Genomic DNA, 26610 nt, shown 5'->3' with positions numbered 1-26610 from the left:
TGTGGTTCACAATGAAAAAAGAGAAGATAATGTAATGAGAGAATGCAAGGGCGCAAGTCTTACACGTATGCTATCTTGGCTTAATAAGCTGAGAGTTGTACATCAAAACTCGGCTGGCATTGGTTTACATCCAAAATTCATAGCTCACTTATCTGCCTAAAGGCACAAGGCAAGCATTATGCATATAAATTTAAAAACTTAACAAAATTATTGTATATACATGTGCAGGCCTTGGTGAAAACCCTGATAAATTTGTTAGAAAAATGAGTCTACCAGTCTCAGAAAGAACTGGCTAACTGCCTTGCTCCACATAACACATGCACTTGGTGTTGCAAAAGTTAAGTGAACATGGAGACCGAGAGGGTGGGGTTTGCACCAAGATCTTCACAGGCACAGTCAAAAGCTATGACTGTTTAGAGATTATCCCAAAGAGTTACTCTGCATACATCCACAAAAAAACCCCACCCACTTCTCCCCAAAACATAAGCATCTAACATAACAAAAAACAAAGGCACGTAGACACTTTCATTATTTATATATTCAAATTAAAAGGTACCTCTTAAACTTTTTGAATGGTAATACAAGCACATAAACAGATGTCGTGCATTACGAAGTCAGTCATGTTATTGATACCGATTCACACACACACTGCAGCAACAGGAAGAAATCAATTGTTATATCATGTAAATTATGCATCTTTACTAACACCACCACAAACTATTAAATTATGTAAACAAACACCTTCTCTAAATAATTTAAAAGTCCATTTCTCAAAGGGGGGCATTACTGAAGCATCGCTCGAACTTGCTTTGAAGTGGATTCATCATTCAGGTGTTTTGTGGTGAACCTAAAAGTGACAAAGAAAAAAAATCAAAAGGCTGGTATTACGTCCATGAGGAAAGACAATTCTACACATCCCTTCACAAAAGTGCTACTTTGCTCAATAGATCTGACTCCCAGATTTAATCTGTACAGCTTTTGGCCTTAATTATATAATATTTTCCTCCAAGGCCATTTTGGGAATGACTGGTAACTGATACCAAAAGGCACAGAATTAAAATTGGTCAATATAGAAACAACTATAAACGTACAAAACAAATAATAGCATCACCCATCGTTATACTTGCATTTTACTATCGCATGTGTAAGATGAGCACGTAATGAGTAACCTTAAGAAATTCATGGATTGAAATGTGGCTTCTGCTGCTTTTATTATAAACGTATATTACAAATGAGCATGTGCTATTGCTTCTCTCATGCGGATATTGTATACCCCAAGCTCATTGAATTTTCCCATTTTTCTTCAGCCTTGTCCTCATTTTCCTCCTTCCAGGTTTCTCTCAGGAGACCCGTTTCCTTGCAACCTGCAATCTACTTAACTAGTCAACCGTAGGCCTCCATAGCTGATGTTTTAAAACCTGGAGATCCTGTGTAATGAATAACTGTTCTGAGCCAGTATCCAGTTCGTGCCTGTCCTTTGGAGGGGTGGAGAACTGAATGCATGTGGAATAGGCTTCAGCATCAGCTAATTTACACCTTTCACAGTGGAAGAAGGCGCAACCTGGTTGAAGTAAGGCCACAGCTGTATGGGCAACTGCTGACATTTTTGATCCTAACAATTCTTTCTGTGCATGAAAGTAAGAGTCAAATTCAAGATGGAGAAGAAAAGTGGCCTCACTGAGTCCTCTCTGTTTTCTCCTCCTCCTCCTCCTCTTACCCCTCCCCATACAAAAAGAAAAGCAACTCTTTTCTAGCAGCTGCCACAAGTGAAGAAAATAATCTGATGGCTGAACTCATTCCTTTGTGGGCTACAGTTTTGCAATTAGTACATTGAGGGAAAGGGAAAATCATGCATTATTCACATAAAACTAAAATATTGTTGGTCCAGGAGGTACCTGAGAGCATTCAAAAGCCCTTCAACGGTGTCTGGTGGCTGTTCTCTTAAAACCTTTATGCAACCCTTCATCTGTGAAAAAAAGAAATGTGCAAGAAAAAAAGTCTGAATTTGGGTGCATGCAAAAGGTAAGGAATGAAAGCAATGAATTCTGTCAGAATGGTTTATTTCCCTTTCATTTTTCCCCCCAAAAGAACACCACCTCTGCCAGTCTCACGTGGCAGGAAAAGACAGGGAATAATTTGCTCTGCCCATCATAGCCAGAGAACCTTGCTGCCTTCAAATCAAGTCTTTGTAAAATAGGCCTCTCTCAGCAAATTATGCTTCAATTATGCCAAGCATCTCAGACGTTTTCCAACAAGATGATAACAATTTTTATAAATATAATTACATTATCTCCCTGAATCCATGCTTCAAAGTCTTCACATAGTTTTATAAGCAGTTTAGAGCTATTAAGCAGAGCTCTGAAACTCCATAAGTGATTTCAACCATACTTTTATCTAGGGAACACCACCCTCACTATCTTCCAGGCTTCTTATATCTTCAACTCCTGCAATAGGGGGCTTACCCACTGCTTTAACTTCTCAATATTGCTCTGAGGAGTTAAAATGGTGGGGACGGAGGCAGTGGTGGGATTCAAATACGTGAACAACCGGTTCTCTGTGTGGAGGCCGCTTCCGGAAGTCCATTCTGGGCCTGGACAACAAAAAACTAGCTACCGGTTCTGCAGAACCGGTGCGAACTGGCTAAATCCCACCACTGGGCGGAAGCATAGAAAGAAAAGTATGACACAGAACACCTCGCACTGGGAAATGCTCATTTTCTCCCCTGCCCCCACGTCTCCCCTTGATAAACTCTTTTCAAAATGCTGGTGGTAAACTGAATCTTAAATTTATAGCACAGCCTTGGGCTCCAGTAACTGATGGCTCCTCTTATGGGATAGGGTGGGAGATCTTCCACCCTGAGGAGAGGAAAAAGCAGCATCAGCTGCTACTGTAGCAAGTGACAAACTATTATCTTTATTAGCTGCTGAAGTTACCGAAAGAACTAAGAACTTGCCTCCCATTCCCAAAAAGCATACAGATGCCAAATGCTCTACAAGGAAAAAGAGCAGAACTACCATATATTTCCTGAAGGTATCAACTCTGTCTCATGGACCAATCCACTTTATAAGCAGCATAGGACATTTAACTGAGGCAGGTAATTTACTTTTCCCCTCTTTATCCCCATTTCTTTCTGAGATGCATCATTTTAAATTGTAAATCTGTGAACAGAGATTGCCACTAAGGGGCCCTGCACTAGTTCTGCAATCCTTTTAACCATTTAAACATATTTCTGGTACAGCTTGGCTTGGCTGGGTTTTACAGCTGCTTTAAATGTTATTATTTGCTATTATTTTAATTTTATTATCGCACGAAGTTTTATACTCAGTAATTAATTATCTAAAAGGTTAACGTTTGGATAAGATGCATATTGTCTTCAGGAAATTATTGAAAATTATTTTCCCATGATATGGGATACTAGGAAATTTCCGATTTTCTACTCCTTCTTGGTATGTTAACACAACATTTAATTGTGTTTTATTCAGTCCTGTGTAAACTGCTTTGAAATTCTTGCAATCCTATATGTCAGTGTAGAGATTTTAATCAAGTATTTTTAAGAGCAAATACCCAGTATAAAGATTTTTCTCTTTGCCATACAGGTATGTGGTATGTTTTAAACCACCACTGAACCCAACGTAATTGCCTTTTTCCACAAGACCTGTGAATTTTTGCTAGGAATAAGAAAACTTTGCCAGTCATTATTCTTACATCTATTTTTGAAGCCTTTGAGAAAGCTCCCACTGGATGAACGTGGTCGTAGAGAATAATTACCCCAACCATTACTCTCATGCAGAACATGAGGGTTTCTTCACTGGTGAATCTACTTCTATATTCTCTGAAACATAAGATTTTTTTTAAAAAAAAAAGGTATTAATGTCAGTATTTTTAAAATAAATATTATTTCAATTCATTTCCATCTTTCAAATTAAAAATGCTTTTTCAATGCCATGTAGAAAGAATTATTCAAGAGAGAATATCAATGACTGCAAAGATTAGCACTAGCAGTCACTGGCAAAATAGAAGGCTTTGTGTATATATATATATATACATATACATATACATACATACATTACATACATACATAAATATATACATACATACATATATTATATATATATATAAAGAGCGAGGGAGAAAAGCAAAGAAGACAGAACTCAGAATGAACACAAAGGTTTGTTTCCTTTCCAATGGACATTTATTTCACATTGTTGATCCCGATTCTACTGCTAAAAGGAAGTGGGAGTGTTTGGTTCAGTCATAAAATGACTAAGACACGAATAAAAATACAAGTGGATTGATAACCTACAGATGCATACACATAGGCACAAACACAAATGTCATTGCCCTTGATTTACTAAAGTTACTTCACACAACATTGTCTTTTAGAGCATTGTGCTGCATCCTGAAATCACAGATACATTTAAAATGGAGGGCTGTGGAGGAGGATTAGTCTCTTGTTGTCACTTTGGTGTTGCAGAATCAGTGTAATAGAACATTAATATGCTTCGATAAGTCAGGAAGCTCTTCCAGCAGTGGGAAAAGTAACACCTTCACAGAAAACTGATACCTTCAGCTGGTGGGAGGATATAGAGGAACACTATGAAACAGATTTGTTGTTTGAAGCGAGGTAGGGATGAGGAAGAGATAGCAAACTGGCCATTTGTTGCAATATCTATGTGAGGGGCAGGGAATTATTCTTTTTTGGCATCTGATACAAGACTAAAAGGTATGCTACTGACCTCCAGGATGGTTTACTTGTATCTTTTAACATTAAACAAATCTTTTAAAGTTATCTTAGGTATTCAGAACTTTCTGAGGAAATTATATTAAAACCTGGCATAGAAAACTCATATTTCAGAAAAATGAAGGGAAGATGTAGCAATGTGTAATTCTAATGTTGAATTCTTTAGACTACAAAATTGCTATTTTATGATGATTTTAAGAAACTTGCACATCAGCAATTTTAAAATGACTGGATCAATAAAAATGAAGCACCTGTGAAAAAATATTTTAATACTATTCCGTTTAAAAATAGTTTTGCTTGAAACACAATTCTACTACTAAAACCTATTTGAAAAGTAGAGGCAAAGGAAGGACGAATAGGTAGGTGGCTGGATGAAGAAGAAAAGTAATTGTTGGCATTTTCCAAATATAGTCCTTTCAGCATGGATGATAGGAGCAAGGTTCACTGCGTTTCCCTGACACAATGACCAATCTTCAAACATCAAAGACTATAAAAATACACAATTGGCTAAAAGGATAAGTCATGTGGAAAGTGACCTGTTTTAAAGATCTTTAACCTTTTCATCCTGCCATATCATTTTCCACTCTCCCCAACTAAATATCGAGACTTTTTTTTTTAAAAAAAAAATAAGGATAACAAGCCAGTAAAATTCACTTAAGGATTAATTTATAACACAGCATTGCCTGTTTCAATATTCAAAAATATTTTTTAAATGCTTTAAAGTTTTCCGACAAGAAAAAGCACACTCAGAAAAGTAACGTATAAAATACAAAATAAAGACATGTCTATTAGAACCAGCGCCAGAAGCAATATAACTTTGGAAATCATTTGATTGGAAGCAAACAGAAGAAAGAAAACATTCCACTTGGTGAACTACCCATATATACCCATGTGAACAGAATGCAAGTTCCCACAGCCCTTTAATCTGTTTTCAGCAGGGCTTTCCTTATGTTATGATAGCCTCGGCCGCAGATAGTCCCTGTCTGACCTTGTTGGGACTTAGAAACTAACAGGGGGCAGGCCTACTTATTCCTTGTATGGGAGACTGCCAGGGCCACCTCAGAGGAAGGCAAAAGCAAGCCACTTCTACAAGGTGGCCAAGAAAACTACACTGCTGTGTTCATAAAGTCACCAAAAAAATGGAATTCGGTTTGTAGGAGACTGGATTTCACCAACTTAAAGTAAAAAAGTAAAGTGATGACAGGTTCAATGGACTAGGAATTTCCCAGAGGAGAACAAAAAAAGACCTTGGCATAACTCGTCCTTTAACTCCAAAAGAGATCAAACTAGAACTAGACATTAGAAATGTTCAGGTTACTACCAAACATGTCTGATGTACACAGATTATCTCTAAATACAGCCAATGAAGTCATGTATTTTCTGTTTAGTTCTGCATTGAGGATTTCAAAGACAGGCCATGTCTGCAAGGGGCAGCCTTATGCATAAGCTGCATCTAAGTGACACAGCAAGCCAGAATTCACAGAGGTGCTGGGTCCGAGATGAATGATCAGCATATTAGCCTACATTATTACTTCAATGGCTCCTGCTTAGTCTTCTGACAGAAAACCATGGACAGCTCCTACTGTGAGGTTTTTAACGCAGAAAGGAGTAGGCAACCTGAGACATTTGAGGGCTGCATGTCTCCTCAAACTCCTTTTCTGAAGCCATCAGAGTCTCCTAAAACACAACTGCTGAAAATCATCAGATCCTTTGTTTTCAGGTAGGAAACAGTCATGCAAGCTCTCCAGAAAAATCACAGCCCTCCTACCTTTGTGTGTGATTCATTCCTACTCACTTTGCCTAGCTGCCCAAACCACTATGACTTTTAGCCCCTCAAACATGATGAAACCACCCCCAGCCTCTCAGACGTTTCTCACCCCTGGATAGGATGTGCTTTGTCTTACTTCACTGTGGTTCAGATTGCAAAATACATCACATACAGCTAGTGCGTGTTAGAGCTGTGGGGTGATTCATATTTGACAGAGAAAAGATGATGGATGGTAAGATTGACAGACAAAAGAGATGAGTGAGGAAAAGATATAGCACCCGTGGACAACTCATTAACAAGGTTATGCATTTTCTTAGCCACAGTACAGACTCCATCAAAGTTTTACAAGTAGTCCTTGACTTAACAACTGGTTGTTTAAGGACCAGTTGGAGGTACTTATGACCCAACTCCAAAGTTCCCATGGTTCTGTGACCACATTTTAGGCGCTCTGCAACCAACCCAGATTTAAGGCCATTTGCAGCATCCCCTGGTCATGTGACAGCGAGTTAAGACATTTTTGCTGAAAACCAGTTTAGTTTACGTCTGGCTTTTGATGAAATCCCCAATAGCAATCAATGGATTTCGCTTAACGGCTGCAGATTCACCTAACTCTGGTGATTCACTTAACAACCGTCACAAAAAAGATCATAAAATCATGCTGGTCGTGTGATGACCCGCTTTATGACCCTCATGACTTTCACCCACCATGGGCAGGCTGCATTATGGTCATAAGTCAAGGACTACAGATAGTCCTCGACTTACAACCACAATTGAGCCCAAAATTTATGTTGTTAAGTGAGACACGTTAAGTGAGTTTTGCCCCATTTTACGACCTTTCTTGCCACAGTTGTTAAAGTGAATCACTGCAGTTAATAAGTTAGTAGCACAGTTGTTTAAGTGAGCCTGGCTTCCCCCTTGACTTCGCTTGTCCAAAGGTCACAAAAGGGGTTCACATGACCTTGGGAGACAGCAGTGGTCATAAGCATGAACCAGTTGCCATGATCATATGGTCATGGCGATGCTACAAAGCTCGTAACTGTGAAAAATGGTCATAACTCACTTTTTTTTCAGTGCTGTCATAAATGTGAAGAGTCACTAAATGAACTGTTGTAAGTCAAGGACTACCTGTACCTGCATCTGGTTTAAGGTAGTGTCGAAAGGTGCTTCCAAACGCCTTTCCTTTTCAGATCTGGATTGTGGTGCAGCTATCATTAGTGGCTTGCTTAACTGATGCTGCTGCTTCTGAGGGAAGAGTCAGTGGGAGCTATTGGAGCATTGCTGCTCATTCACTGCTAAGCCAGAACCTTGGCAAAAGATAACTTGACTTCTTTTTTAATCATTTCCTTATTATAGCAACATTGATACATAAGTCCATTGCTCATAACTTACGGTGTTTCCAGCATGACTTTACATACACTGGCCATCGTACTTAGACAATCTGTTGTGTTCTCAATTGGCAACGTTTTATTCTACAAAAGTTAAAACAAGCCAACAAAAGAGGTCAGTTAGGTCAGTCTAGACTTCTGATTTGATTTTGAGCTTTCTGAAAGGATTAAAACTTTTGCTCACTTCTACAACAAAATGGGTGGTAGCATTACTCAGCGTTTTCAGAACCGGTGTAGCTTCTGCGTAGAACAGTGACATTCTGTTAGCCATCTCATTGTTCACTTCACTCTCAATGTCAAGCTGTTTAAAACATGAGAGAAGATTAGTGTTATTTTCTTTTTGCTCTTTTAGAAAAGCGATTTCCCCCTTATTGCTATACAGAAATATATGAGAAGTTCCAGCTCATATTCAAAGTCTTAACATGTTCCAAGTCTTGTAACCAAGACTCTAAAATTATGCAATCTTTGTGTCCTAAGGAAAGCTGGAATTCTGGTTTTTAAAACACTATTCCTCCTTTATGGAAATAGCTTCTGAGGGGATTTTCAAAAGCATTGTATAACACTAGGAAAGTTTTGTGTTTAAAGAAAAACTTAAAATACCATTACTATTTTTCATTGTTATGAACATGTATGGTAACTATTAACATACCAATCAGATTATCTAGTTTAGCATTCAGAAAAAAACACCCATCCCCATTGCATCAATACACAGAAGGATGTTGGATGTGTTTTGATCCTTGTGAACAAAGGATCAAAAAAAACAAAGGATTAAAAGGAACAAAGAATCTCAAAATGTAAAAAATGATTGACACCATGCAAAGAAAAACATTTCATGATTTTAAAAAGCACAACATATTTATAAAGTGATAAGCATGCCATCCAAAAATATTATCTCCTGATGATGTCAGCTGCATCTTTTTTTCAAAAGTGTCCCATGCTATAACACTTTTAAACAAAGGCAAAAAGAAGACTCTACAATTTAACCTACATAAATGTAACTGAAATCGGCCTTTAGCATAACTACAAAAATTACACTTGAATGAATGTGGCAGGGAGAAAAGGTAGTATAGTAGTATAACCTGGTTGGTTTAGATCAGGGGTAGGCAACCCAAAACACTCAAAGAGCCACTTGGACCCATTTCCCACCGAAAACAAAACACTGGGAGCCGCAAAACCCTTCTGATATCTAAAATGAAGATAACACTGCATATATCCTTTTTTACCTTTATTATAGGTATGTATATATAAAGGTAAAAAAGGTTAAAAGGTATATATAAAGGTAAAAAAGGATATATGCAGTGTTATCTTCATTTTAGATATCAAAAAGGTCTCTCTCTCTGTCTCTGTCTCTCTCTCCCTCCCTCCCTCTCTCCTTCTGCCCTTAGTCTGCCAGTCCTCTTCCCCCACTCTCTCTCTCTCTCTCTCTCCCCCTCTCTCCGATCTTCTGCTCACCTGGCAAGCTGGCTTCAAGCTGTTCTCCAACAAGCTCAGGGGTAGGCAACCTTGGCTCTTTTATGACTCGTGGACTTCAACTCCCAGAATTCCTGAGTCAGCATAGCTGGGCTAGCTAGCTCTCTCCTGCCCTTCCTGCTTCCTGTTTCCTGCAGAGGCGCAGCTAAGGCAGGAGCCCCGCCCAGTAAGCTTGTCGGCTCGTCGAACAGGGTGAGGCCACTCTCTTTTTTACACACACACAGAGAGAGAGAGAGAGACAGAGACAGAGACAGAGAGAGAGAAGGGAAGGCAAGTGCCTCTCTCTGTCTCTCTCTGCAAATGGCAGAGGAGATGGGAGCTGCAGGGGAAGGCTCAAAGAGCCGCATGCGGCTCCGGAGCCACAGGTTGCCGTTTATTGTCTAACTTAGTATGAAGTAATTTCCTATTGTTGTTACTAATTGTCTCATAAATGAAATCCCCAATTCTGGAAAGAAACATTTTACTCACATGCATGTTGTTTATTCTGTTGCGACTTAATGTCCTTCTATAATAGCTAAAGTCATTTTGAATTGCTGGGTTTCTCATCTGAAAGAACAAAAGGAGATTAACTTCAATGTTCTTACTGAAAACTGACAGTTAAAATAGTCTGCATTGGCTAAGTATTGCTTTCTCCTTACTAACCTTAAGTTCATCAAAGCGGAGAGTAAAATGCAAGATCTCTGCAAACTGCTTTGCTAGGGCTTGCTCTCGCTCTAAGTGTTGAGTTGGCGTGTAGGGTGGACAAGTCAAGGATTCTAATAAGCTCTGTAATGCTTTTTCTGAAAAAAAAAATCCAAAATATTCAGTTTTGTTTCTTTTTTTTTTTTAAAGGAATCTTCCTGCTGCTTTAGCAAAGTGATCACTTAAACACTCCAAAAATGTTCAATTGCATAATTGAAGACCACTTGGAGGGGAAACAGCAAAACACTTTAAATGTGAAATAATTTGCAATTTACAGAAATATATTACAAAACTGTTAGAGGAAATGATAAGCTTTAATCTTTACTTTTCACTATTCACCATTTTTCTGTTCAGTAAGGCATATGGAGTCTTATAGCAGCACAGTGCAAGGTTTCAACCCAACTCTTAGATCAAATCTGGAAGCTGATGCTTGTTGTGAATTCAACCATTAACAGGGTCTGGGGTAGGGGAAGGGAAAGAGAGGAAAAAAGACCCTTGGCATAATTACATGGGACTGCTATTCAGACAGATGGAAAAAGTATATATTAGCATTCTTCCTGCCTGAATTTGATATAGGTAGTCTTATTATTGACTTAATAACCACAATTGGGACCGGAATTTCTGTCGTTAAGTCAGCACAGTCATAATGCAACTCACCACATGACCAGACTCAATTTTATGATCATTTTACTATAGTTATTAAACAAGTCACCACGGCTATTAAATGAATCATGTGGTCATTAAGCGAATCCAGCTTCCGCAATTGAATTCTTTGTTAAAAACATGGCTGGGGAAGTTACAAATTGCAATCATGTGACTGCAAAATGCTGCAATTAGTCACAAATGTGAGCTGGCTGCCATACGCCCAAATTGCAATCACATGACCACAGGGATGGTGCACAGTCATACATGCAAGGACAGATCATAAATCACTTTTTCCAAGGCTGATGTAACTTTGAACCATTGTTAAATGAATGGCTGTAAGTCAATGCCTGTCTATAGAAATGACATTGATTATGGCCAGTCCACAACTAATTGATCTGATGGAGTAGAATTTAGAAAGCTAATGCTATACTATTCATTAGTCTTCAAGTACCACAATTGTACTTCTTAGGTTTTTGTTGCAGCAAATCAACATGGCTCTTCTTTTGCATGTTTTATCTTTCTGGACTTTTTAATAGGTATAAATAATTGGCAGCCTGCAATACACAAGCTTTTTTTTTTTTAAAGAAACCTTTTTAAAGTTTTCATGTTCCTCAAAAGTTCTGCTTCTAAAGTCTGGTAACAAACTGACAAGTAATAATTTTTTGACAACAAACAAAACCAAGTAAATTGTCCACTTTATAAAAAGAGCAGAATTTTCCCTTTTCTAAAACCCAATAAAAACTACATTTCAAACTTGAAAAATTCAGACCACCTTGTATGATATTGTCATTCTATCCTTGCAATTCCAGCAGCTAAAAAACAACAACAAGAAGCTTAACTTTTGTCAGCCTCCAAGTTATCTAACGCTGCTCTAACTGCATTCTTCTAAAAATTCATGCACACAATGTTCAGAGATGCCTGCATCTAAGGGGGAAAAATGTAGCAGGACAGTGGAAAATGTCCAATAATGTTCACAAAAGTTCATGAGCTTGCCAGTTCTTGAGAGCATAAAAGACAGAACCTCACCTAGTCTGAGAGAAAATTCATAGAACCGCTTTAACCTCACAACCAGAGGGCATACTGAATTCCATGCTCTTTCCTGCAGTTGAATATCATTCGGGTTTTGTATTGCCTGGAAAACAGTAATAACTTTGAAAAACTTCATTTATTTAATGTCACAATGCCCATCCTGTCCTCCCCATGCACATAAACGAATGAACAGTCAGAATGAAAGGTAATTCTAATACAGTATGGTATTTGTCTTTCTCTCAAAGAATTTTGTGTGTGTCCCCTTTCTTTCTTTTTTTTTAATCCCAGAAGCTTTTGACAAGAAATCTCTTCCAACTTTTGGCAAGGGTAGTTTGCCCTATTTCAGGAATTTATTGGATGGACGAGAGGAAATTTGTTGGGGTGGGGAGAGAGTGGGGGTATCCTTCAACAGAACATGTATATATGCATACATACATATGTACACTGATTTATTAGGATGTACAATATTTTACCGAAAGATCTTAATTCTGACAGATTTCTTACTTTTTAAATATCTTTTCTCTTTCTCCCCTCTCTCTAGTTCAGTGGTTCTCAACCTGTGGGTCGGGACCCCATTTGGGGTCGATCAACCATTTCACGGGGGTCGCCAAGCAAGGCTGTCCATTTTTTTCCCCTTTTCCGGCAGGTGCCATGGCCCTTGGGCTGGGCCAGCTGGTGGTCGGTCTGCTCCATCTCTGCCACTTGCCAGCTACGCACCGGCCGGCGCAGGGGGTGGAACCACGCATGCGCGGCGCTCCCGGTCAGGGAAAGTCCTCGACTTACGACCGGTTGGGTAGTCCTCGACTTACGACCAGTTTAGTCCTCGACTTACGACCGGTTTAGTCCTCGACTTACGACCGGTTGGGGTCGCGGCATTAAAAAGGTTGAGAACCACTGCTCTAGTTCTTTGCATAAATAAAATAAAAATTTAAACAACGCCTGTTTAGAGTCAGGGGAATAAGAGTCTGATTTATTACCCTCCTCCATATCTATGGAGACTCTCAGTCATCCAGGTCATGGTTGTCCCAAAGGTGCTTTTTCAAAAGACAACTGGACTTTCTTCGTTTTGCTTGAAGATGTTTTGATTCTCATCCAAGAAACACAGATCAATTGTTGATCTGGCAATTATGCTAGAAACCTTTTGGCCAATATTCACTACTCAGGTCCCATTATTATCAAGGTTAATAACAAATAATAACCTTAGGAACAAAGTCTTATCTGATGCAAATCTATACATCTGTACCTACCCACAGATTGAACTACTAGTTTTTAATTAAGAATAGCAAAGCTCAACACTCTTAAGTTTAAATTAGATTATCATTTTGATAATTTCACACAATAATTGGCTGCAGTGATAGAGGTTTTTTTTTATTTCCCAAAAGGAGATCTCTGCAAATGTCTCTTAAAATGTGAATACAGTAGCTCTTAGTTTTAAATTTTCAGTTTTGCATATTATATTCCAAGAAATCCTGGCTGCATTGTTTCAATACAAAAAAAATTACATAAATCACACACTTGTGTTTAATTTCCTTCTTCAGAATATATTGTTTTCCTATAGTATAATTGAACGCACATCTCTAATCTCTTGTCCAGCTCCTTTGTAAGACTGCAGGTCTGAAAGCATACTTTCTGAGTCCTGTAAAACAGCGTTGACTTGGTTCCATATTTCCCTTTCTCCATCAGTTGGCTGAGCATCTAGACAAAACATAAAAAGCAAGTATTGCAAAAAGTGGATGTCTGTAATCAGGACAATCATATGAAGCATAAGTACTGTCAACTAAAATTCATTGTTTAGTTGATTCATAGTTTACTACTTTCATATAGTTCTGGTGACTATCCATTTTTAGATCCATTTTATTAAATCATAACCAGGATTATAATTAGGGCTTCTTGTCACTCATACATACTAATAGGAAGAACTATTTGCAATTTTTAAAATTGTAATTGATTAACCAAACTTGACATCAAAGGCACCCCTGGACTAAAATCAGCCTAGGTAGGGAAGATGAACTTTTAATTTTTTAATGTAGCTTTATATGCATCTCCAGGAATGTGACAGATATTCAGCGAGTAAAAGTTCTCCCGGTTTCCAGTCTAAATAATAGTCCAGTGTTGTGTCCTGTCCATTATTTACTCTTTTTTATTTCTACTTGTTTAACATAAAATGCATTCAGTAGCCCCATAGCATCAGATTTAGAAGAAAATTATTAAATTAAGAATATCTGGTAGAATAATCTTTTTTTTTAAAGAATTAAAAACTAGCAATTTCTTTTGGGGCTCCAAAAGTCCACCCACAACAGTGGCATTTTCAGGAGATTGGCAATAATACCTAGAAGCCTCGTCTCCCTCAATATTTAATTTAAACCAGGCATTTGCTTGATATGTGACATGCTGTGTATCGTTTTCTTTTCTGAAAATATTATAGGAATGACAGCAGTGCTGGGAATAAGTCTTTATGAAGAATCCAGGTGCTAACCCCAGTACAATCTGAACCAAAAACATTTCTGTAGGCACAAATCTTTATAATAAACTTGTTGGGTTGTTTGTCTTGCTATAGTGAGACTAAATAAATGAAAGCTTTATTATGGTCTTAGATCAGAGTACTACTAAAATACAACTGATGTAAAGCACAGATTAATTGGTACTGAGATGGTAACCAACTGAAAGAGAGAAAGAAAGGGACCATATTAAAGTCATCTCAGTCAGAAGAACTGGGGAAAAAGCAGCTCTAATCCCTGGATGCAAAGAGAGGGAGTGTGACTCTGTCCACCCTTCTTGTGGTGAGTGACGGTAGTGAAGGGAAGCCTTCTCTATCCATAGAATGTTCTAAATCATAGGATGGAAGATGGGTTTGTCTAGATAAAGGCTCCACAATGCACATTGAGGTTCTCCAGAAGTCCCTCCGGAAGTCATAACTATACTCCCTGAAGGAGTAGTTCATCATTGGCCATATAAAACTGGATATGTGGATTACTATTTTTAGAAACTAAATATATCACCAGATGAAGGTGTAGATAAACACAGAATCAATTCATCCAGATCCAGGAAAGGCAATCTTTGGGATTGGTTCCACTATAAAAAAAAATATCCTGAATTCTGCACAGATCATCTGGAAAGAAAACTCTCCTCCCATCCTTCATGTAATCATCTTCTAACGGAAGAGACCACACTGTCTGCATGTGCCTGTTGACTGAGCATAATAATTAGTTTTCTGTTCACCCAGTGTTGCCTCATCCAGCAGTAGCATGTATTTATTTAACAAGTCTTAAGAGACTACTCTGAGAATTGTAGGAAGCATTTCCAAAGAATCAATTTCCTCCTGCATCATGTGCATTAAATTAAAATTAAAGTGCAGTTGTGAAATCTAATAGTACACATCTTATGAGAGAAATGCTTGCTGCAAAAGTTCAGAATGCACTGTGCAAGTTATTAATTAGGTAGGAACAATGTCTAAAAATAAATACTTTTAACAATATTGGCTGCAGTTAAATACACTCAAGGTGCAAAGGAAAAAAACTTTATGAGAAAAAAAAAGTCAAATCTTGTACGTCTTCATCACCCACAGTTCCTTTGGGTAGATGAATGGTTATATGTGTAATAAATAAATCTGGAGGATATAAACTGAACTAAGATTTTGCATTTATCACTTTAACCTCTTCTGCTCATTCCGATATGACAAATCAAGTGAGGCACTGTGGATAATGGCTAGAATGGGTATAAAACCTTTCCATTGTTTCTGGAAAGGTTTGACTCAGCCATTATAGAAAGTAAGGTCCCTATCCCCAACTTTTAGAAGCAGACCCAGAATTGTATTTTTATTAGCAATCCTCTTTTATCCATGAAATCTGACAAGCCTTTAATATAAGCTCAATAAACATAGATGCAAAGTTCAAATCCTTTTCATAGTAAAATTCACATGCCTCATATCTGAAATATCACGGATATATATTCAGTATTTTTCATACAGTTTTCTATGGACTGGGAAATTATGATGTGGAGAAGCCACTTTCATAACTAATCACTTCAAATTCATAAGTAATATGAATTTCTTAATATGGTATGAGCCGAGGTGGCGCAGTGGTTAGAATGCAGAACTGCAGGCTACTTTTGCTGACTTCCAGCTGCCAGCAGTTTGGCAGTTCAATTCTCACCGGCTCAAGGTGGACTCAGCCTTCCATCCTTCCGAGGTCGGTAAAATGAGGACCCAGATTGTTGGGGGCAACAGGCTGACTCTGTAAACCACTTAGAGAGGGCTGTAAAGCACTAAAGCTTCCTAACAATGAGGACAATTAACCAGTGAAACAGCTTGCCTTCAGAAATCGTGGGCGCTCCATCACTGGAGATTTTTAAGAAGAGGCTAGACCAGGGATAGGCAACCTTGGCTCTTTTATGACTCGTGGACTTCAACTCCCAGAATTCCTGAGCCAGCCACGCTGAGGGAAAAGGGAGAGGTTTCCAAGCTGAGCCAAGCTGGCTCAGGAATTCTGGGAGTTGAAGTCCACGAGTCATAAAAGAGCCAAGGTTGCCTACCCCTGGGCTAGACAGTCACTTGTCTGAGATGGTATAGGTCCTCCTGCTCGAGCAGGGGGCCAGACTAGAAGACCTCCAAGGTCCCTTCCAGCTCCTATTCTATTCTAAGATTCTAAGACTATGAAGCAGTATATAAGTCTAAGTGCTATTGCTATATTACAATGGTATAATATTATACAATTTGGAGAACTGTACTATGTTCTTGCATATTGACTCATGCTATTTTGGATGTCAACTTCTGTCATAAAACATATGTACAGTTCTTTTTCTTCTTAATTTCATAGTGAAGACTCTGTAAAGTTTTCCCTGTTCAGTCATGTCTGACTATCTAGGGCATGGTGCTCATCTCCATTTCTTGGTTGAGGGAACCAGCACTGTCCACAAATATTTTCTGTGGTCATGTGGCCTGGATGATGTATATCAAAGGGGCATGGAACGCTGTTACCTTCCCACCAAAGGGGGAAGCATTTGCATGGTTTCTAATTGCTAGGCGGGCAAGAGCTGGGGCAAGGAACGGGAGCTCACCCCATTGCACAGTGTTTGGGTTTTGAACGCAGGCTGTTAGCTCTCCAGCTGACAAGCTCAGCATCTTTAACTGCATAGGGTCTGGCTATGCACTGTGTTATAATTTGCTAAATTTCAAATGGAAACAGTAACATACAATAGTTCCTGTCTGTCATTTCAACTATAATATCAGTTTTGAAATGTTTTATAGAAGACACAATGTGAAGCCAGTCACATGTTGGTAGATAGCTTCTAATTTCCCTGATTGCTGGGCTGATGGTATTAGAAATCCAACAACATCTGTCAGTCATCAGTTTCTCATTTCTGAGTTGTACTATTATATAAGCACTGTCACGCTTTAGGGAAATGTATCAGTGCAATCTCTTTTAAAACCGTGATAATAAGAGAATATAAATAACCTTTATATTAGTTGCACAGAAATAGATTTTCTGTGATATAAAATATAATACCAATGTTCTTCACCAAAAAAAATATATTTATTTTAGCTTTCCTTTTTAATATTTTTTTTTTTTGAAAGATCACTGCATATCATGTACTATTCTGTGACTCTGGTATGATTTGCTTCTTTAATTTTGTAACGTTATCTGATAATAGAAATACATTATACGAAGCAGCAGATTTGAAAGTTTAATGTAGCACGGATATTAATTTTGACTATGAATTTAAAAACCAGAATCTCTGCATTTCATACAAGTACTCGTGTAAATAATGTTCAGGACTCTTGAGAAAATTCAAGCTTAAATAAATTATTGATTGCATTGAAAAGGAAGTTCCTATGAGGCCTAAAAGTGATAAAATACCCCTCAGCAGAACTTCCAATCAAATTCTTATTATGAAATATAACTTCTTGTATTGAGAGGCAACATACACTTGTCTTATTGTTTTAAAAATAAGGTATTAAATAGCACACACAGATAGAATGCAACTGAGTGGATAAAAGGGATTTAGTGCAGTAGTCGATCCCTTTCAAGAGAAAACTCAAGCTACATGCAAACGGCAAGCTGTAGTACACTGCAAGGTGTGGTAAAAAAAATGAATGTGTAAAAGTATATTATTTCACCTGCTTTGATACAAAGCTACAGGAAATATAGTCAAGGATTTGTTCAATTGGTATATTTTATTTTATTTATACTGATAATAGAGATTCTCATATGGGCTGCCCTTAGTCTACATGTGGTCCTCAACAGATTTCCATGCAAACAATGGAATTCCCTCCTAATAGTAATCAATTAGGCATTAAGAATTTTCATCGATAATTGTTATAGTTTAGCAGAAAGGAAGATTCCCTCCCCCTCTGTGTAATTTAGAGTTCCTGACAATCAGGCAGCATACAGGTAATCCTTGACTTACGACCACAATTTGGATCAGAATTTTTCATTGCTATGCAAGATACGCTGTTAAGTGGGTCGTGCCTGATTTTGCAACCTTTTTTTTTTTTTGCCACGGTTGCTAAGCGAATCATGGCAATTCTTAAGTCAGAGGTAGGCAACCTTGGCTCTTTTATGACCATGCTGGCTCAGGAATTCTGGCAGTCGAAGTCCACGAGTCATAAAAGAGCCAAGATTGCCTACCCCCTGTCTTAAGTGAACCAGGTGGTTGTTAAATGAATCCAGCTTCCCCTTACTGACTTTGCTTGGGAAGACTGCAAGTCTGGTAATCTTGCCATTTGTAGCTTGCAATTATCCCGGGACCCTGGGACGCTGTAATCATCAGAAATACAGGCTGGTTGCCGACTGCCCAAATTTTGATCATGGGGATGTTGCGACGGTCATCAGTGTAAGGACCAATTGCAAGTCCCCTTTTTTTCAGTGCCATTTTTAACTTTGAATAGTCACTAAACTAAGGTTTGTAAGTCGAGGACTATCTGTACAAATGTAATAAATTAGTACATTTAAATAATTAATAAATTATAATTATTATGTGTGAATGGGGAAATGATTGTCTTATATTCACTGATAAGAACGGAAAGAGCTACTGGGGGAAAAAAAGAATGAACAAAAACATGATGCTCATGAAGATTTGCCTGAAGTGAAGCTGTTGTCTGGCAGAGGTAACTTATAATACTTAATAGGGCTTTCTTTTGCTTCTACATACAGTTACCTCTTTACCTCTCTTTCTCCCCTTTTCTTTTCTTCCCAGTGAAATTGGAATCCCATCTTCCCCTACTTTTTTTCATTGCTGTTTCTGCTGAAAGGGGAAAGAGGAGTGTACATGTGTGGAGGCATATGCACATGCATGTATACTGGGATAAGTTAAGACTTATTTATATGTGTGTGCGAGAAAAATCCTACATACAGATGGGTATCCACTATTTTTGTAAACGAATATCTTATTTTATAGACAATTAATTTAATTAGTTTTAATCAATTCAATATATATATATATATATATATTCTATTCCAGCCTAAACAAACTCCCTCGATTGGCAATATTAGATTGACAAAATAGAGAAGCATTAGCCAGGATTTTGGTTGCTTACATTTAGTTCAGGGGTAGTCAACCTTGGCTCTTTTATGACTCGTGGACTTCAACTTCCAGAATTCCTGAGCCAGCTAAGCTGGCTCAGGAATTCTGGGAATTGAAGTCCACGAGTCATAAAAGAGCCAAGGTTGACTACCCCTGATTTAGTTATATTAGACCCTTTGAATTTGCCTGTTTCCTTTCATATACTATTCAGGTTTTGAAATAATATACCATAGAGGTTTAGTAATGTGCTTTTAGACACACCAATAGCACAAGAAACAAATTAATTTACTTGCAAGTTTATTTTGAATATAGCACAAGCCACTTATAATGATCAGTTTAGGATAGACTGGTGATTTTGAGGCTCTTTTTTTTCTTTTTTGGTAAAGATACGACACAGTGTCAAAAATTTCATCTGTGAACCAAGAAGCACTAAATCCTCTTTCTATACAGGCTGTGGTCTTCATCCATGTTTTGAACCATTTTCAAAATGCAGGCTGCTGAACTAATCAGAATCTGTCACAAAGTAAACCCCTGAGCCAAGTTCTTTTAGCTCATGCTCATGATCACAAGCAATTATTATCGGGATTTTGGATGAACTGAACGATGACTTTTCAGAATGAAAGAGGAGAACTCCAAGTGGCGTGAGCTAGAGTACTTGCATGGTAGATTAATATATATGCTATTTATTAGGCTTTTTAAGGTTTAAAAAAAAAACCTCCAAAAATAACGCAGGCCAAACTTTGCTCACTTTCAAAGTCTAGGAAAAAAAAGGGGCCTTGATCAAAGTCTGTACAAGTGAGAACTTTTAAAAGATTTCCCATTTGGTTTCTGAAAAATAGAAAAGGAACAGAATAGGTAACCAGGAACAAAACTTGAAAACACTGTTATCTCTATTGTACTGCTTGAACATGTTTATCTGTCAAGGCAAATGAAGCTTAAACATTCCTAGGTCAGGGAAAACAACGCTCCAAGCTTTGAACTTACTTTCAAAATCCAGGAAAAAATGTGGGTAGTTTTCAATTTCTCTGGTAAGGACTTTAAGAAGATTACCCATACCAGCGAAACCTAGTGAATGCAACAAAATCATAAAGAGTTATATATGCAAAAGCAGAAGCTGAGAAAAAATTAAGGGCTTGGCATGCACTGCTAGTTCAAACTGAAACAGGAACATTCAGACTGTTTAACCAAAGTAATTAACAATCAATGCTACAATATACATATTGGGAATATTGACCAAATATGAAAAATATATTCAGAAACCATACTTCATGACTGAGAGAAACATGGAATGAAGGCACAATTTCCAGTGGTGTGCACATTCTTTCCTTGTATACAGGCAGTCCTCGAGTTAAAACAGTTTGCTTAGTGACCAGTTACAATGGCATTGTTTTTCACACTTACAACCGGTGGGGCATCCCTATGGTCATGTGATCAAAATTTGGATGCTTGGCAACTGACTCATATTTATGATGGCTGGGTCATATCATCCCCTTTTGAGGCCTTGACAAGCAAAGTCAATGGGGAAGCCGGATTCACTTAACAACTGTGTTACTAATTTAACAACTGCAGTGATTCACTTAACAATTGTGGCGAGAAAATTGGTAAAATGGGACAAAAATTCACTTAACAAATGTCTCACTTAGCAATAGAAATTTATGGCTCGGTTGTGATTGTAAAACGAGGACTACCTGTATTTGGACGAGCAGCATTTTGTAGGTTTTGATTGCTTTAACAAAAGCGAACGTTCAATCTTTGAATGCATCCTCATTTTAAAACTATTAATTTAATATAAGGTTCTGAAAAAGGACATCCTTTTCTCTTTTTGTTTTCTTTTCTGTGATTCATCCATTGTTCCAGAGCAAATTTCAGGAAGCATGCTGGAAGTTTCATATAGAAGCCAATCAATTTCTTTGGGAGACAGACACCACTGGACAGAAACTCAATATATTTATGATAAACATTAAAAAATCCCTGAGCTCTTGTACGCATACAAAATATAGCTAAACATAATTTGAATTACAGGACTTGTTTATTTCTTAATCATTTTTCTATTCTGCAAACAAGATCTGACAGGTTTTCTTTAAGAATTACTATTGAATATTACTATTGAAGAATTACTATTGAATGTAAAGAATTACTATTTAATTACAATTAGATAAAGAGAATGGGCCATTGTCAGGTCATAAGCGGCTTGCCTTGTTACATTTAGCAGTGTGGTAAAATTAGTTCTGTCTAAGAAACTTTGATTGATTTATTTGACAGAATGATCTTATCCCGAATTGGTTTTACACTTTATTATTTTGTTTACAGAAACTGAATGAACCTGATTTCAGTTTTAAAAAAACCCAATGACTCAGAAGTAATATAATACTAATTCTCATATTATGTATAGATAGATAAATACACTCTAATTCTCTATTTTGAGATCTCTGAACAATACTGGGCAAGAATTCAGAACAATTCAGTATCTGAACAAAGCTATTGGTATAATTAATTTTAATATGTAACCATCCAAAACAAATTTACTCATTTCAATGACTTTCAAACATACTAAGGGTTAGAAATTCCTGGATATATACTGGTCTTACTCTAAAAGCAGGCATGTCAAATCTTTTCCATTATTAATATTTTGCATGCAATATATTAACAAATAAGGAAGGAAGGAAGGAAGGAAGGAAGGAAGGAAGGAAGGAAGGAAGGAAGGAAGGAAGGAAGGAAGGAAGGAAGGAAGGAAGGAAGGAAGGAAGGAAGGAAGGAGTCTGTATTGCAATATGGTGCAATACAGTTTTAAATTATAACTATATGATTATACAAACTTAACTCTGAATGCAGCAACACTTTTATATATCATGCACTGTACAAAACATAAGAATCATGCTTAAAATGGATTTCAAATGTAGTACAATTAGGAACCACACATTTCCAACTTGAATTTAAAAGTACAACTTACCTCAATGAAAAAAAGGAAGTCACTAGTGTATTTTTGTCCTAAACCATTAGCGTTATTCTTTAGAAACATTTAATCTCAAAGCATCTTTATTAAAAACAAACAAGCTACCCGAGATTGCTAGTCATGTTGACTAGATTATCTCCAATATCAGAGGTACTGAATGCCAGTTGCTGAGGAACATGAGCAAACATGGGCTCTCAAACGCTGGTTGGCTTATCCTTGAAAGAGAATGCCATGCTAAGTAAACAATTGTTGTTGTAGGTCGAGGATTACCTGTGTGCATTCTTTTTTCTTATTGAATTATCACTGTATTAATAATAATGTGGATTTTTTTTACTTCAATGTTTAAAAAAATTGAATATTTCATGCCCCTCCTTTCACTATTATAAGCCTGAGTTTTCTCTGAAGATAAGTCCTGGATTCTTTTTGCAAAGCCATAGCTTCCTAGCCTGGATTGAGGAAAATCCTAGTTATTTGTCTATTAACAGACAAAAAGAAAACATTCACAAGAATGTAACTCCAAAAATCTACCCTATCTCTTAAAATGGTTAGTCATGATCCTCAGGAAAGCTCGTAACTCGGAGGTGAAAACAGTGTCCTACAATAACCGGTATTCCGAACTGCATGCTTTGTAATTTAAACTGCCTTCTATACTAGCACACTAACAAGTAACACATGGATGGAAATTAAAACACGGCTATTGACTCAGGGATACTTTGAAGCATTTAAATTATTAATTAAGTAATTGAAAAGGGTAAATTATTTTAAATTAAATTTTCCAGGCCTGTCACCTGGAGTTTCATCCCTACTGTAAGTAAAATTTGCATACTTAATTTTTCATAGGCGATACATTGAATAACAGGTACGATATTAAGCACTGAATAAGTCTATGCTAATTTTGGTAAGTTGAACTCTCACGCTATGGTGGTTCCAAGAAAAACATTCCCCATCTCATTAAATATAAACAATCCCTAGTGGAGATCATTGAGAGCTTTCAAATGACTCAGTTCAATGAAAAATTACAATTGAGAATTAAGTACCAAGGAGGAAAATGAATGAAATAAGTTTTAAATATTTTACAATGGCAATAGGAAATATCATAAGACTACCTCATGATGGGAATCTTACCTATATAAGAGGAAAGAAAGAACTGGGCTGCACAAATTTAGAACTCTATAAGGAGCCATTCAGCCCTCCAACCCATCCCAAAATTATACTTTTTAATGTGGCAAAAAGAAATAAATAAGTGTTTAATCTTAAAGTGATTAAATCATTTTCATGTAATCTTACATTTAGATTGAACAAATATTTGTTCTTGCCCTATCCCAGTTTTTGTCTGCCCTGCCTGCCTAACTACTACAGAAAAGTAGGGCATTTGCCTACCAACTAAAGTCTGTGTGGCCTTACACTAAAAGTTGTATATTCCATTGAAAAAAACATTTGTGCCTTAATACGTTAGTGGAAAAAATGACATCATTCTTTACTTATTAAGAAAAAGCGGAATACAAATCTAACTATGGGTAGTCCTCGACTTATGACCATAATTGAGCCCAAAATTTATGTTGCTGAGACATTTGTTTTAAGTGAGTTTTTCCCCATCTTATGAGTTTTCTTGCCACAGTTATTAAATGAATCATTGTACTTGTTAAGTTAGTAACCTGGTTGTTAACTAAATCTGGTTTTCCTATTGACTTTGCTTGTCAGAAAGTCGCAAAAGGTGATTACATGATCCCGGGACATTGCAACCGTCATAAATATGAACCAGTTGCCAAGCATCCGGATTTTGATCACGTGACCACAGGGATGCTGCAATGGTTGTAAGTGTGAAAAACAGTCATAAGTCATTTTTTCCAGTGCCAGTGTAACTTTGAACATTTCACTATATGAATTGTAGTAAGTCGAGGATTACCGATATGTATACTTACAAATAAATTACTTCTAAAACAATTTTGCCTCACTTTTACAAATCAACCATTATTCCCACCACATGCACAATTCCACATCCTAACTAATGAAACTAATTCTCAATTCCTGCTGCTTGGAGGGCCAGAGGCAGAGGCACAGGGTGGCAGGCACACGATTCGGCCCACCGGATGTGTCGGGCAGCCGTATGGTCATCTGCCCCACCCCAGCCATTGTGGCCGCAAAGACAGAATGTGGGATGGAGCAAGCACATCCGGCAGGCCAGATTACGTGCCTCCCACTGCCCTGCGCCTCTGCTTCCTCCTGCTGTGGGTGCTGCCGCTGCGCCTGCTGCTTGGAGGGTCAGCCTGGTGGTTGCAGCGGGCTATGGAGCCTGCAGACTGCAGCCAGACACCATTAGGGCCCTGCGCGCTCACTGCCTCGTATGTGCATGCCGGGGTGGTGGTGGATGGCTGGGATGGAATGGGCCGGGGCAGCGGGAGCCGGTTCCTCATCACCTCCAGGGCAGTCCCTTGGGCCTTGTGTTCGACATGTCTGATCTAATCCAATTGCCTACAAGTATGACACATTACGCAGATACTATTTCAGAATTACACTGTCATGCTCCATCTGGATGTCTGCCTGTGGGTGACAACAGAACAACCAACGCCCCTGATGTCTGATTACTATTTACTAGGAACAGGTCATGAAGTTTTGGAATTCACCTGAGATAAAGTGGTCTGCGAGCAAATGGAATGTGGAATTAAATAGACCAAGAAGGGGGAATCCCGAGCAAGGGATGAGTTGTGTTGATGAACAAATCCATCACAGCTAAATATAGTCCATCCTTAGTATATCTGCAATAAAATCCAAAGAATGAAATTCAGCAGCTATTGGTTACAAATTGTGATGTTATTGTGGTATAATAGTTATTACAAATACAGGGCTCTCCATCCTTTTTTTCCCTACAAGAAAATAAAAGCAATTCTTTTAAATAAAATGTCTTTAGGCCATCAGTTCAGGCTCAGACAAGGAAAAAAAATTGTCCTATTGGATTTTTCCCCTCTGGGTTCAGGATTCTGGGGCAGTAATAAGAATGGTTAGGAAGCATATTGGTTTCTTAGTTCAATCAATCAGAATAGAGCTGGAAGTGACCTGGGAGATCTTCTCATCCACCCCCCTGCTCAAGCAGGAGAGCCTATACCAGTGGTGGCGAACCTATGGCACGGGTGCTAGAGGTGGCACTTGGAGCCCTCTCTGTGGGCACACGTGCCATTGCTCCAGCCTCACCTTCCCCCGCGACCCCCTCCTCTCCAGCAGCCCCCCTGAAGGAAAGTTGCCCTTGAGCATGGCCCACCCGGAGCAGCGCAGCCAAGGACATGGCAGCCAGGCAGCGTAGACAAGACTCTGCCCTCACACCCCATCATGCACAGTTGATGCTGCAGGGCGTGGGCAGAGGGCATGGCCACCATGGTGCTGCTGGGCTGCCTGGGCGATCTGCGGCAGACCCTGGAGGCAGTGAGTGGCCCTGCGGGCAGGCGGGGCGAGGGATGGGGGTGGAGCGGGGGCGGGGCAGGGGGTGGAGTGGGGGCAGGGCCAGTTTTTGGGCACTCGGTCTCTAAAAGGTTCGCCATCACTGGTCTATACCATTTCAGTCAAGTGACCATCCAGTCTCTTCTTAAAACATCCAATGATAGAACACACACAACTTCTGATGGCAAGCTGTTCATTGGTCAATTGTCCTCACTGTTAGGAAGTTTCTCCTTAATTTTAGGTTGCTTCTCTCTTTGATTAGTTTCTATCCATTGTTTCTTGTCCTGCCCTCTGGTGCTTTGGAAAATAAGTTGACCCCTTCTCCTTGTGGCAGCCTCTCAAATACTGGAATACTGTTATCATGCCCCCCCCCAAATCTTTCTTTTCTCTTGATTAGCCATACCCAAACTCTGCAACCGTTCTTCACATGTTTTAGTCTCCAGGCCTTTAATTATCTTAGTTGCTTTTCTTTGAACTGTTTCCAAAGTCTCAACAACTTTTTTGTAATGTGGTGACCAAAACTGGATGCAGTATTCCAGGAGTGGCTTTACTAAGGCTTTGTAAAACAGTACTAATATTTTACGTGAGTTTGATTCTATGCCTCTGTTTGTACAACCAAGGACTATATTAGCTTTTTTGGCTGCTGCTGCACACTGCTGGCTCATATTTAAATGATTGTCCACTAGGACTCCAAGGTCCCTCTCACAGTTACTGTCTTTGAGCCAGGTTTCGCCTAATCCAGTGGTTCTCAACCTGTGGGTCGGGACCCCATTTGGGGTCGATCGACTATTTCACGGGGGTCGCCAAGCAAGGCTGTCCGCCATTTTTTTTGTCCGCCATTTTTCCCCCCTTTTCCGGCGGGTGCCTTACTTCCCTTGGGCTGGGCCAGCTGGTGGTCAGCCTGCTCCGTCTCTGCCGCTTGCCAGCTACGCCTCGGCTGGCGCAGGGGGCAGAACCACGCATGCGCGGCGCTCCCGGGCAGGGA

At 38.6% G+C, this 26610-nt stretch overlaps 1 protein-coding gene across 1 annotated transcript; it reads right to left on the bottom strand.

The window, feature by feature from the left end:
- Positions 1–518: 518 nt before the first annotated feature.
- FAM49A (family with sequence similarity 49 member A) lies at positions 519–24886 on the bottom strand. The gene is made up of 11 exons (XM_015816356.1): positions 24818–24886; positions 20225–20305; positions 13293–13414; positions 11717–11822; positions 10007–10143; positions 9833–9910; positions 8079–8195; positions 7899–7978; positions 3706–3832; positions 1896–1966; positions 519–847 (listed from the first exon to the last, which is right to left on the bottom strand). Exons 2-11 carry the CDS (start codon positions 20292–20294, stop codon positions 784–786), a joined length of 972 nt encoding a protein of 323 aa, XP_015671842.1. The 5' UTR covers positions 20295–20305; positions 24818–24886; the 3' UTR covers positions 519–783.
- Positions 24887–26610: the final 1724 nt, after the last annotated feature.

The sequence above is a fragment of the Protobothrops mucrosquamatus genome, unplaced genomic scaffold (assembly GCF_001527695.2).
Source record: "Protobothrops mucrosquamatus isolate PMUCROS unplaced genomic scaffold, P.Mucros_1.0 scaffold436, whole genome shotgun sequence".
Taxonomy (NCBI): domain Eukaryota; kingdom Metazoa; phylum Chordata; class Lepidosauria; order Squamata; family Viperidae; genus Protobothrops; species Protobothrops mucrosquamatus.
Note: the sequence above shows the minus strand (reverse complement) of the source record. Positions and strands in the feature narration are given on the sequence as shown.

Excerpts from the sequence above, each read along its gene's own strand:
- FAM49A (XM_015816356.1), bottom strand. The coding sequence starts at position 20,294 with ATGGGTAATCTTCTTAAAGTCCTTACCAGAGAAATTGAAAACTACCCA. Across the intron at positions 10,144-11,716 it reads TGAATTTTCTCTCAGACTAG|AAAAAGCATTACAGAGCTTA; the intron begins GTGAGGTTCTGT and ends TTTTTTTTTCAG. Across the intron at positions 9,911-10,006 it reads TCCGCTTTGATGAACTTAAG|ATGAGAAACCCAGCAATTCA; the intron begins GTTAGTAAGGAG and ends TTGTTCTTTCAG.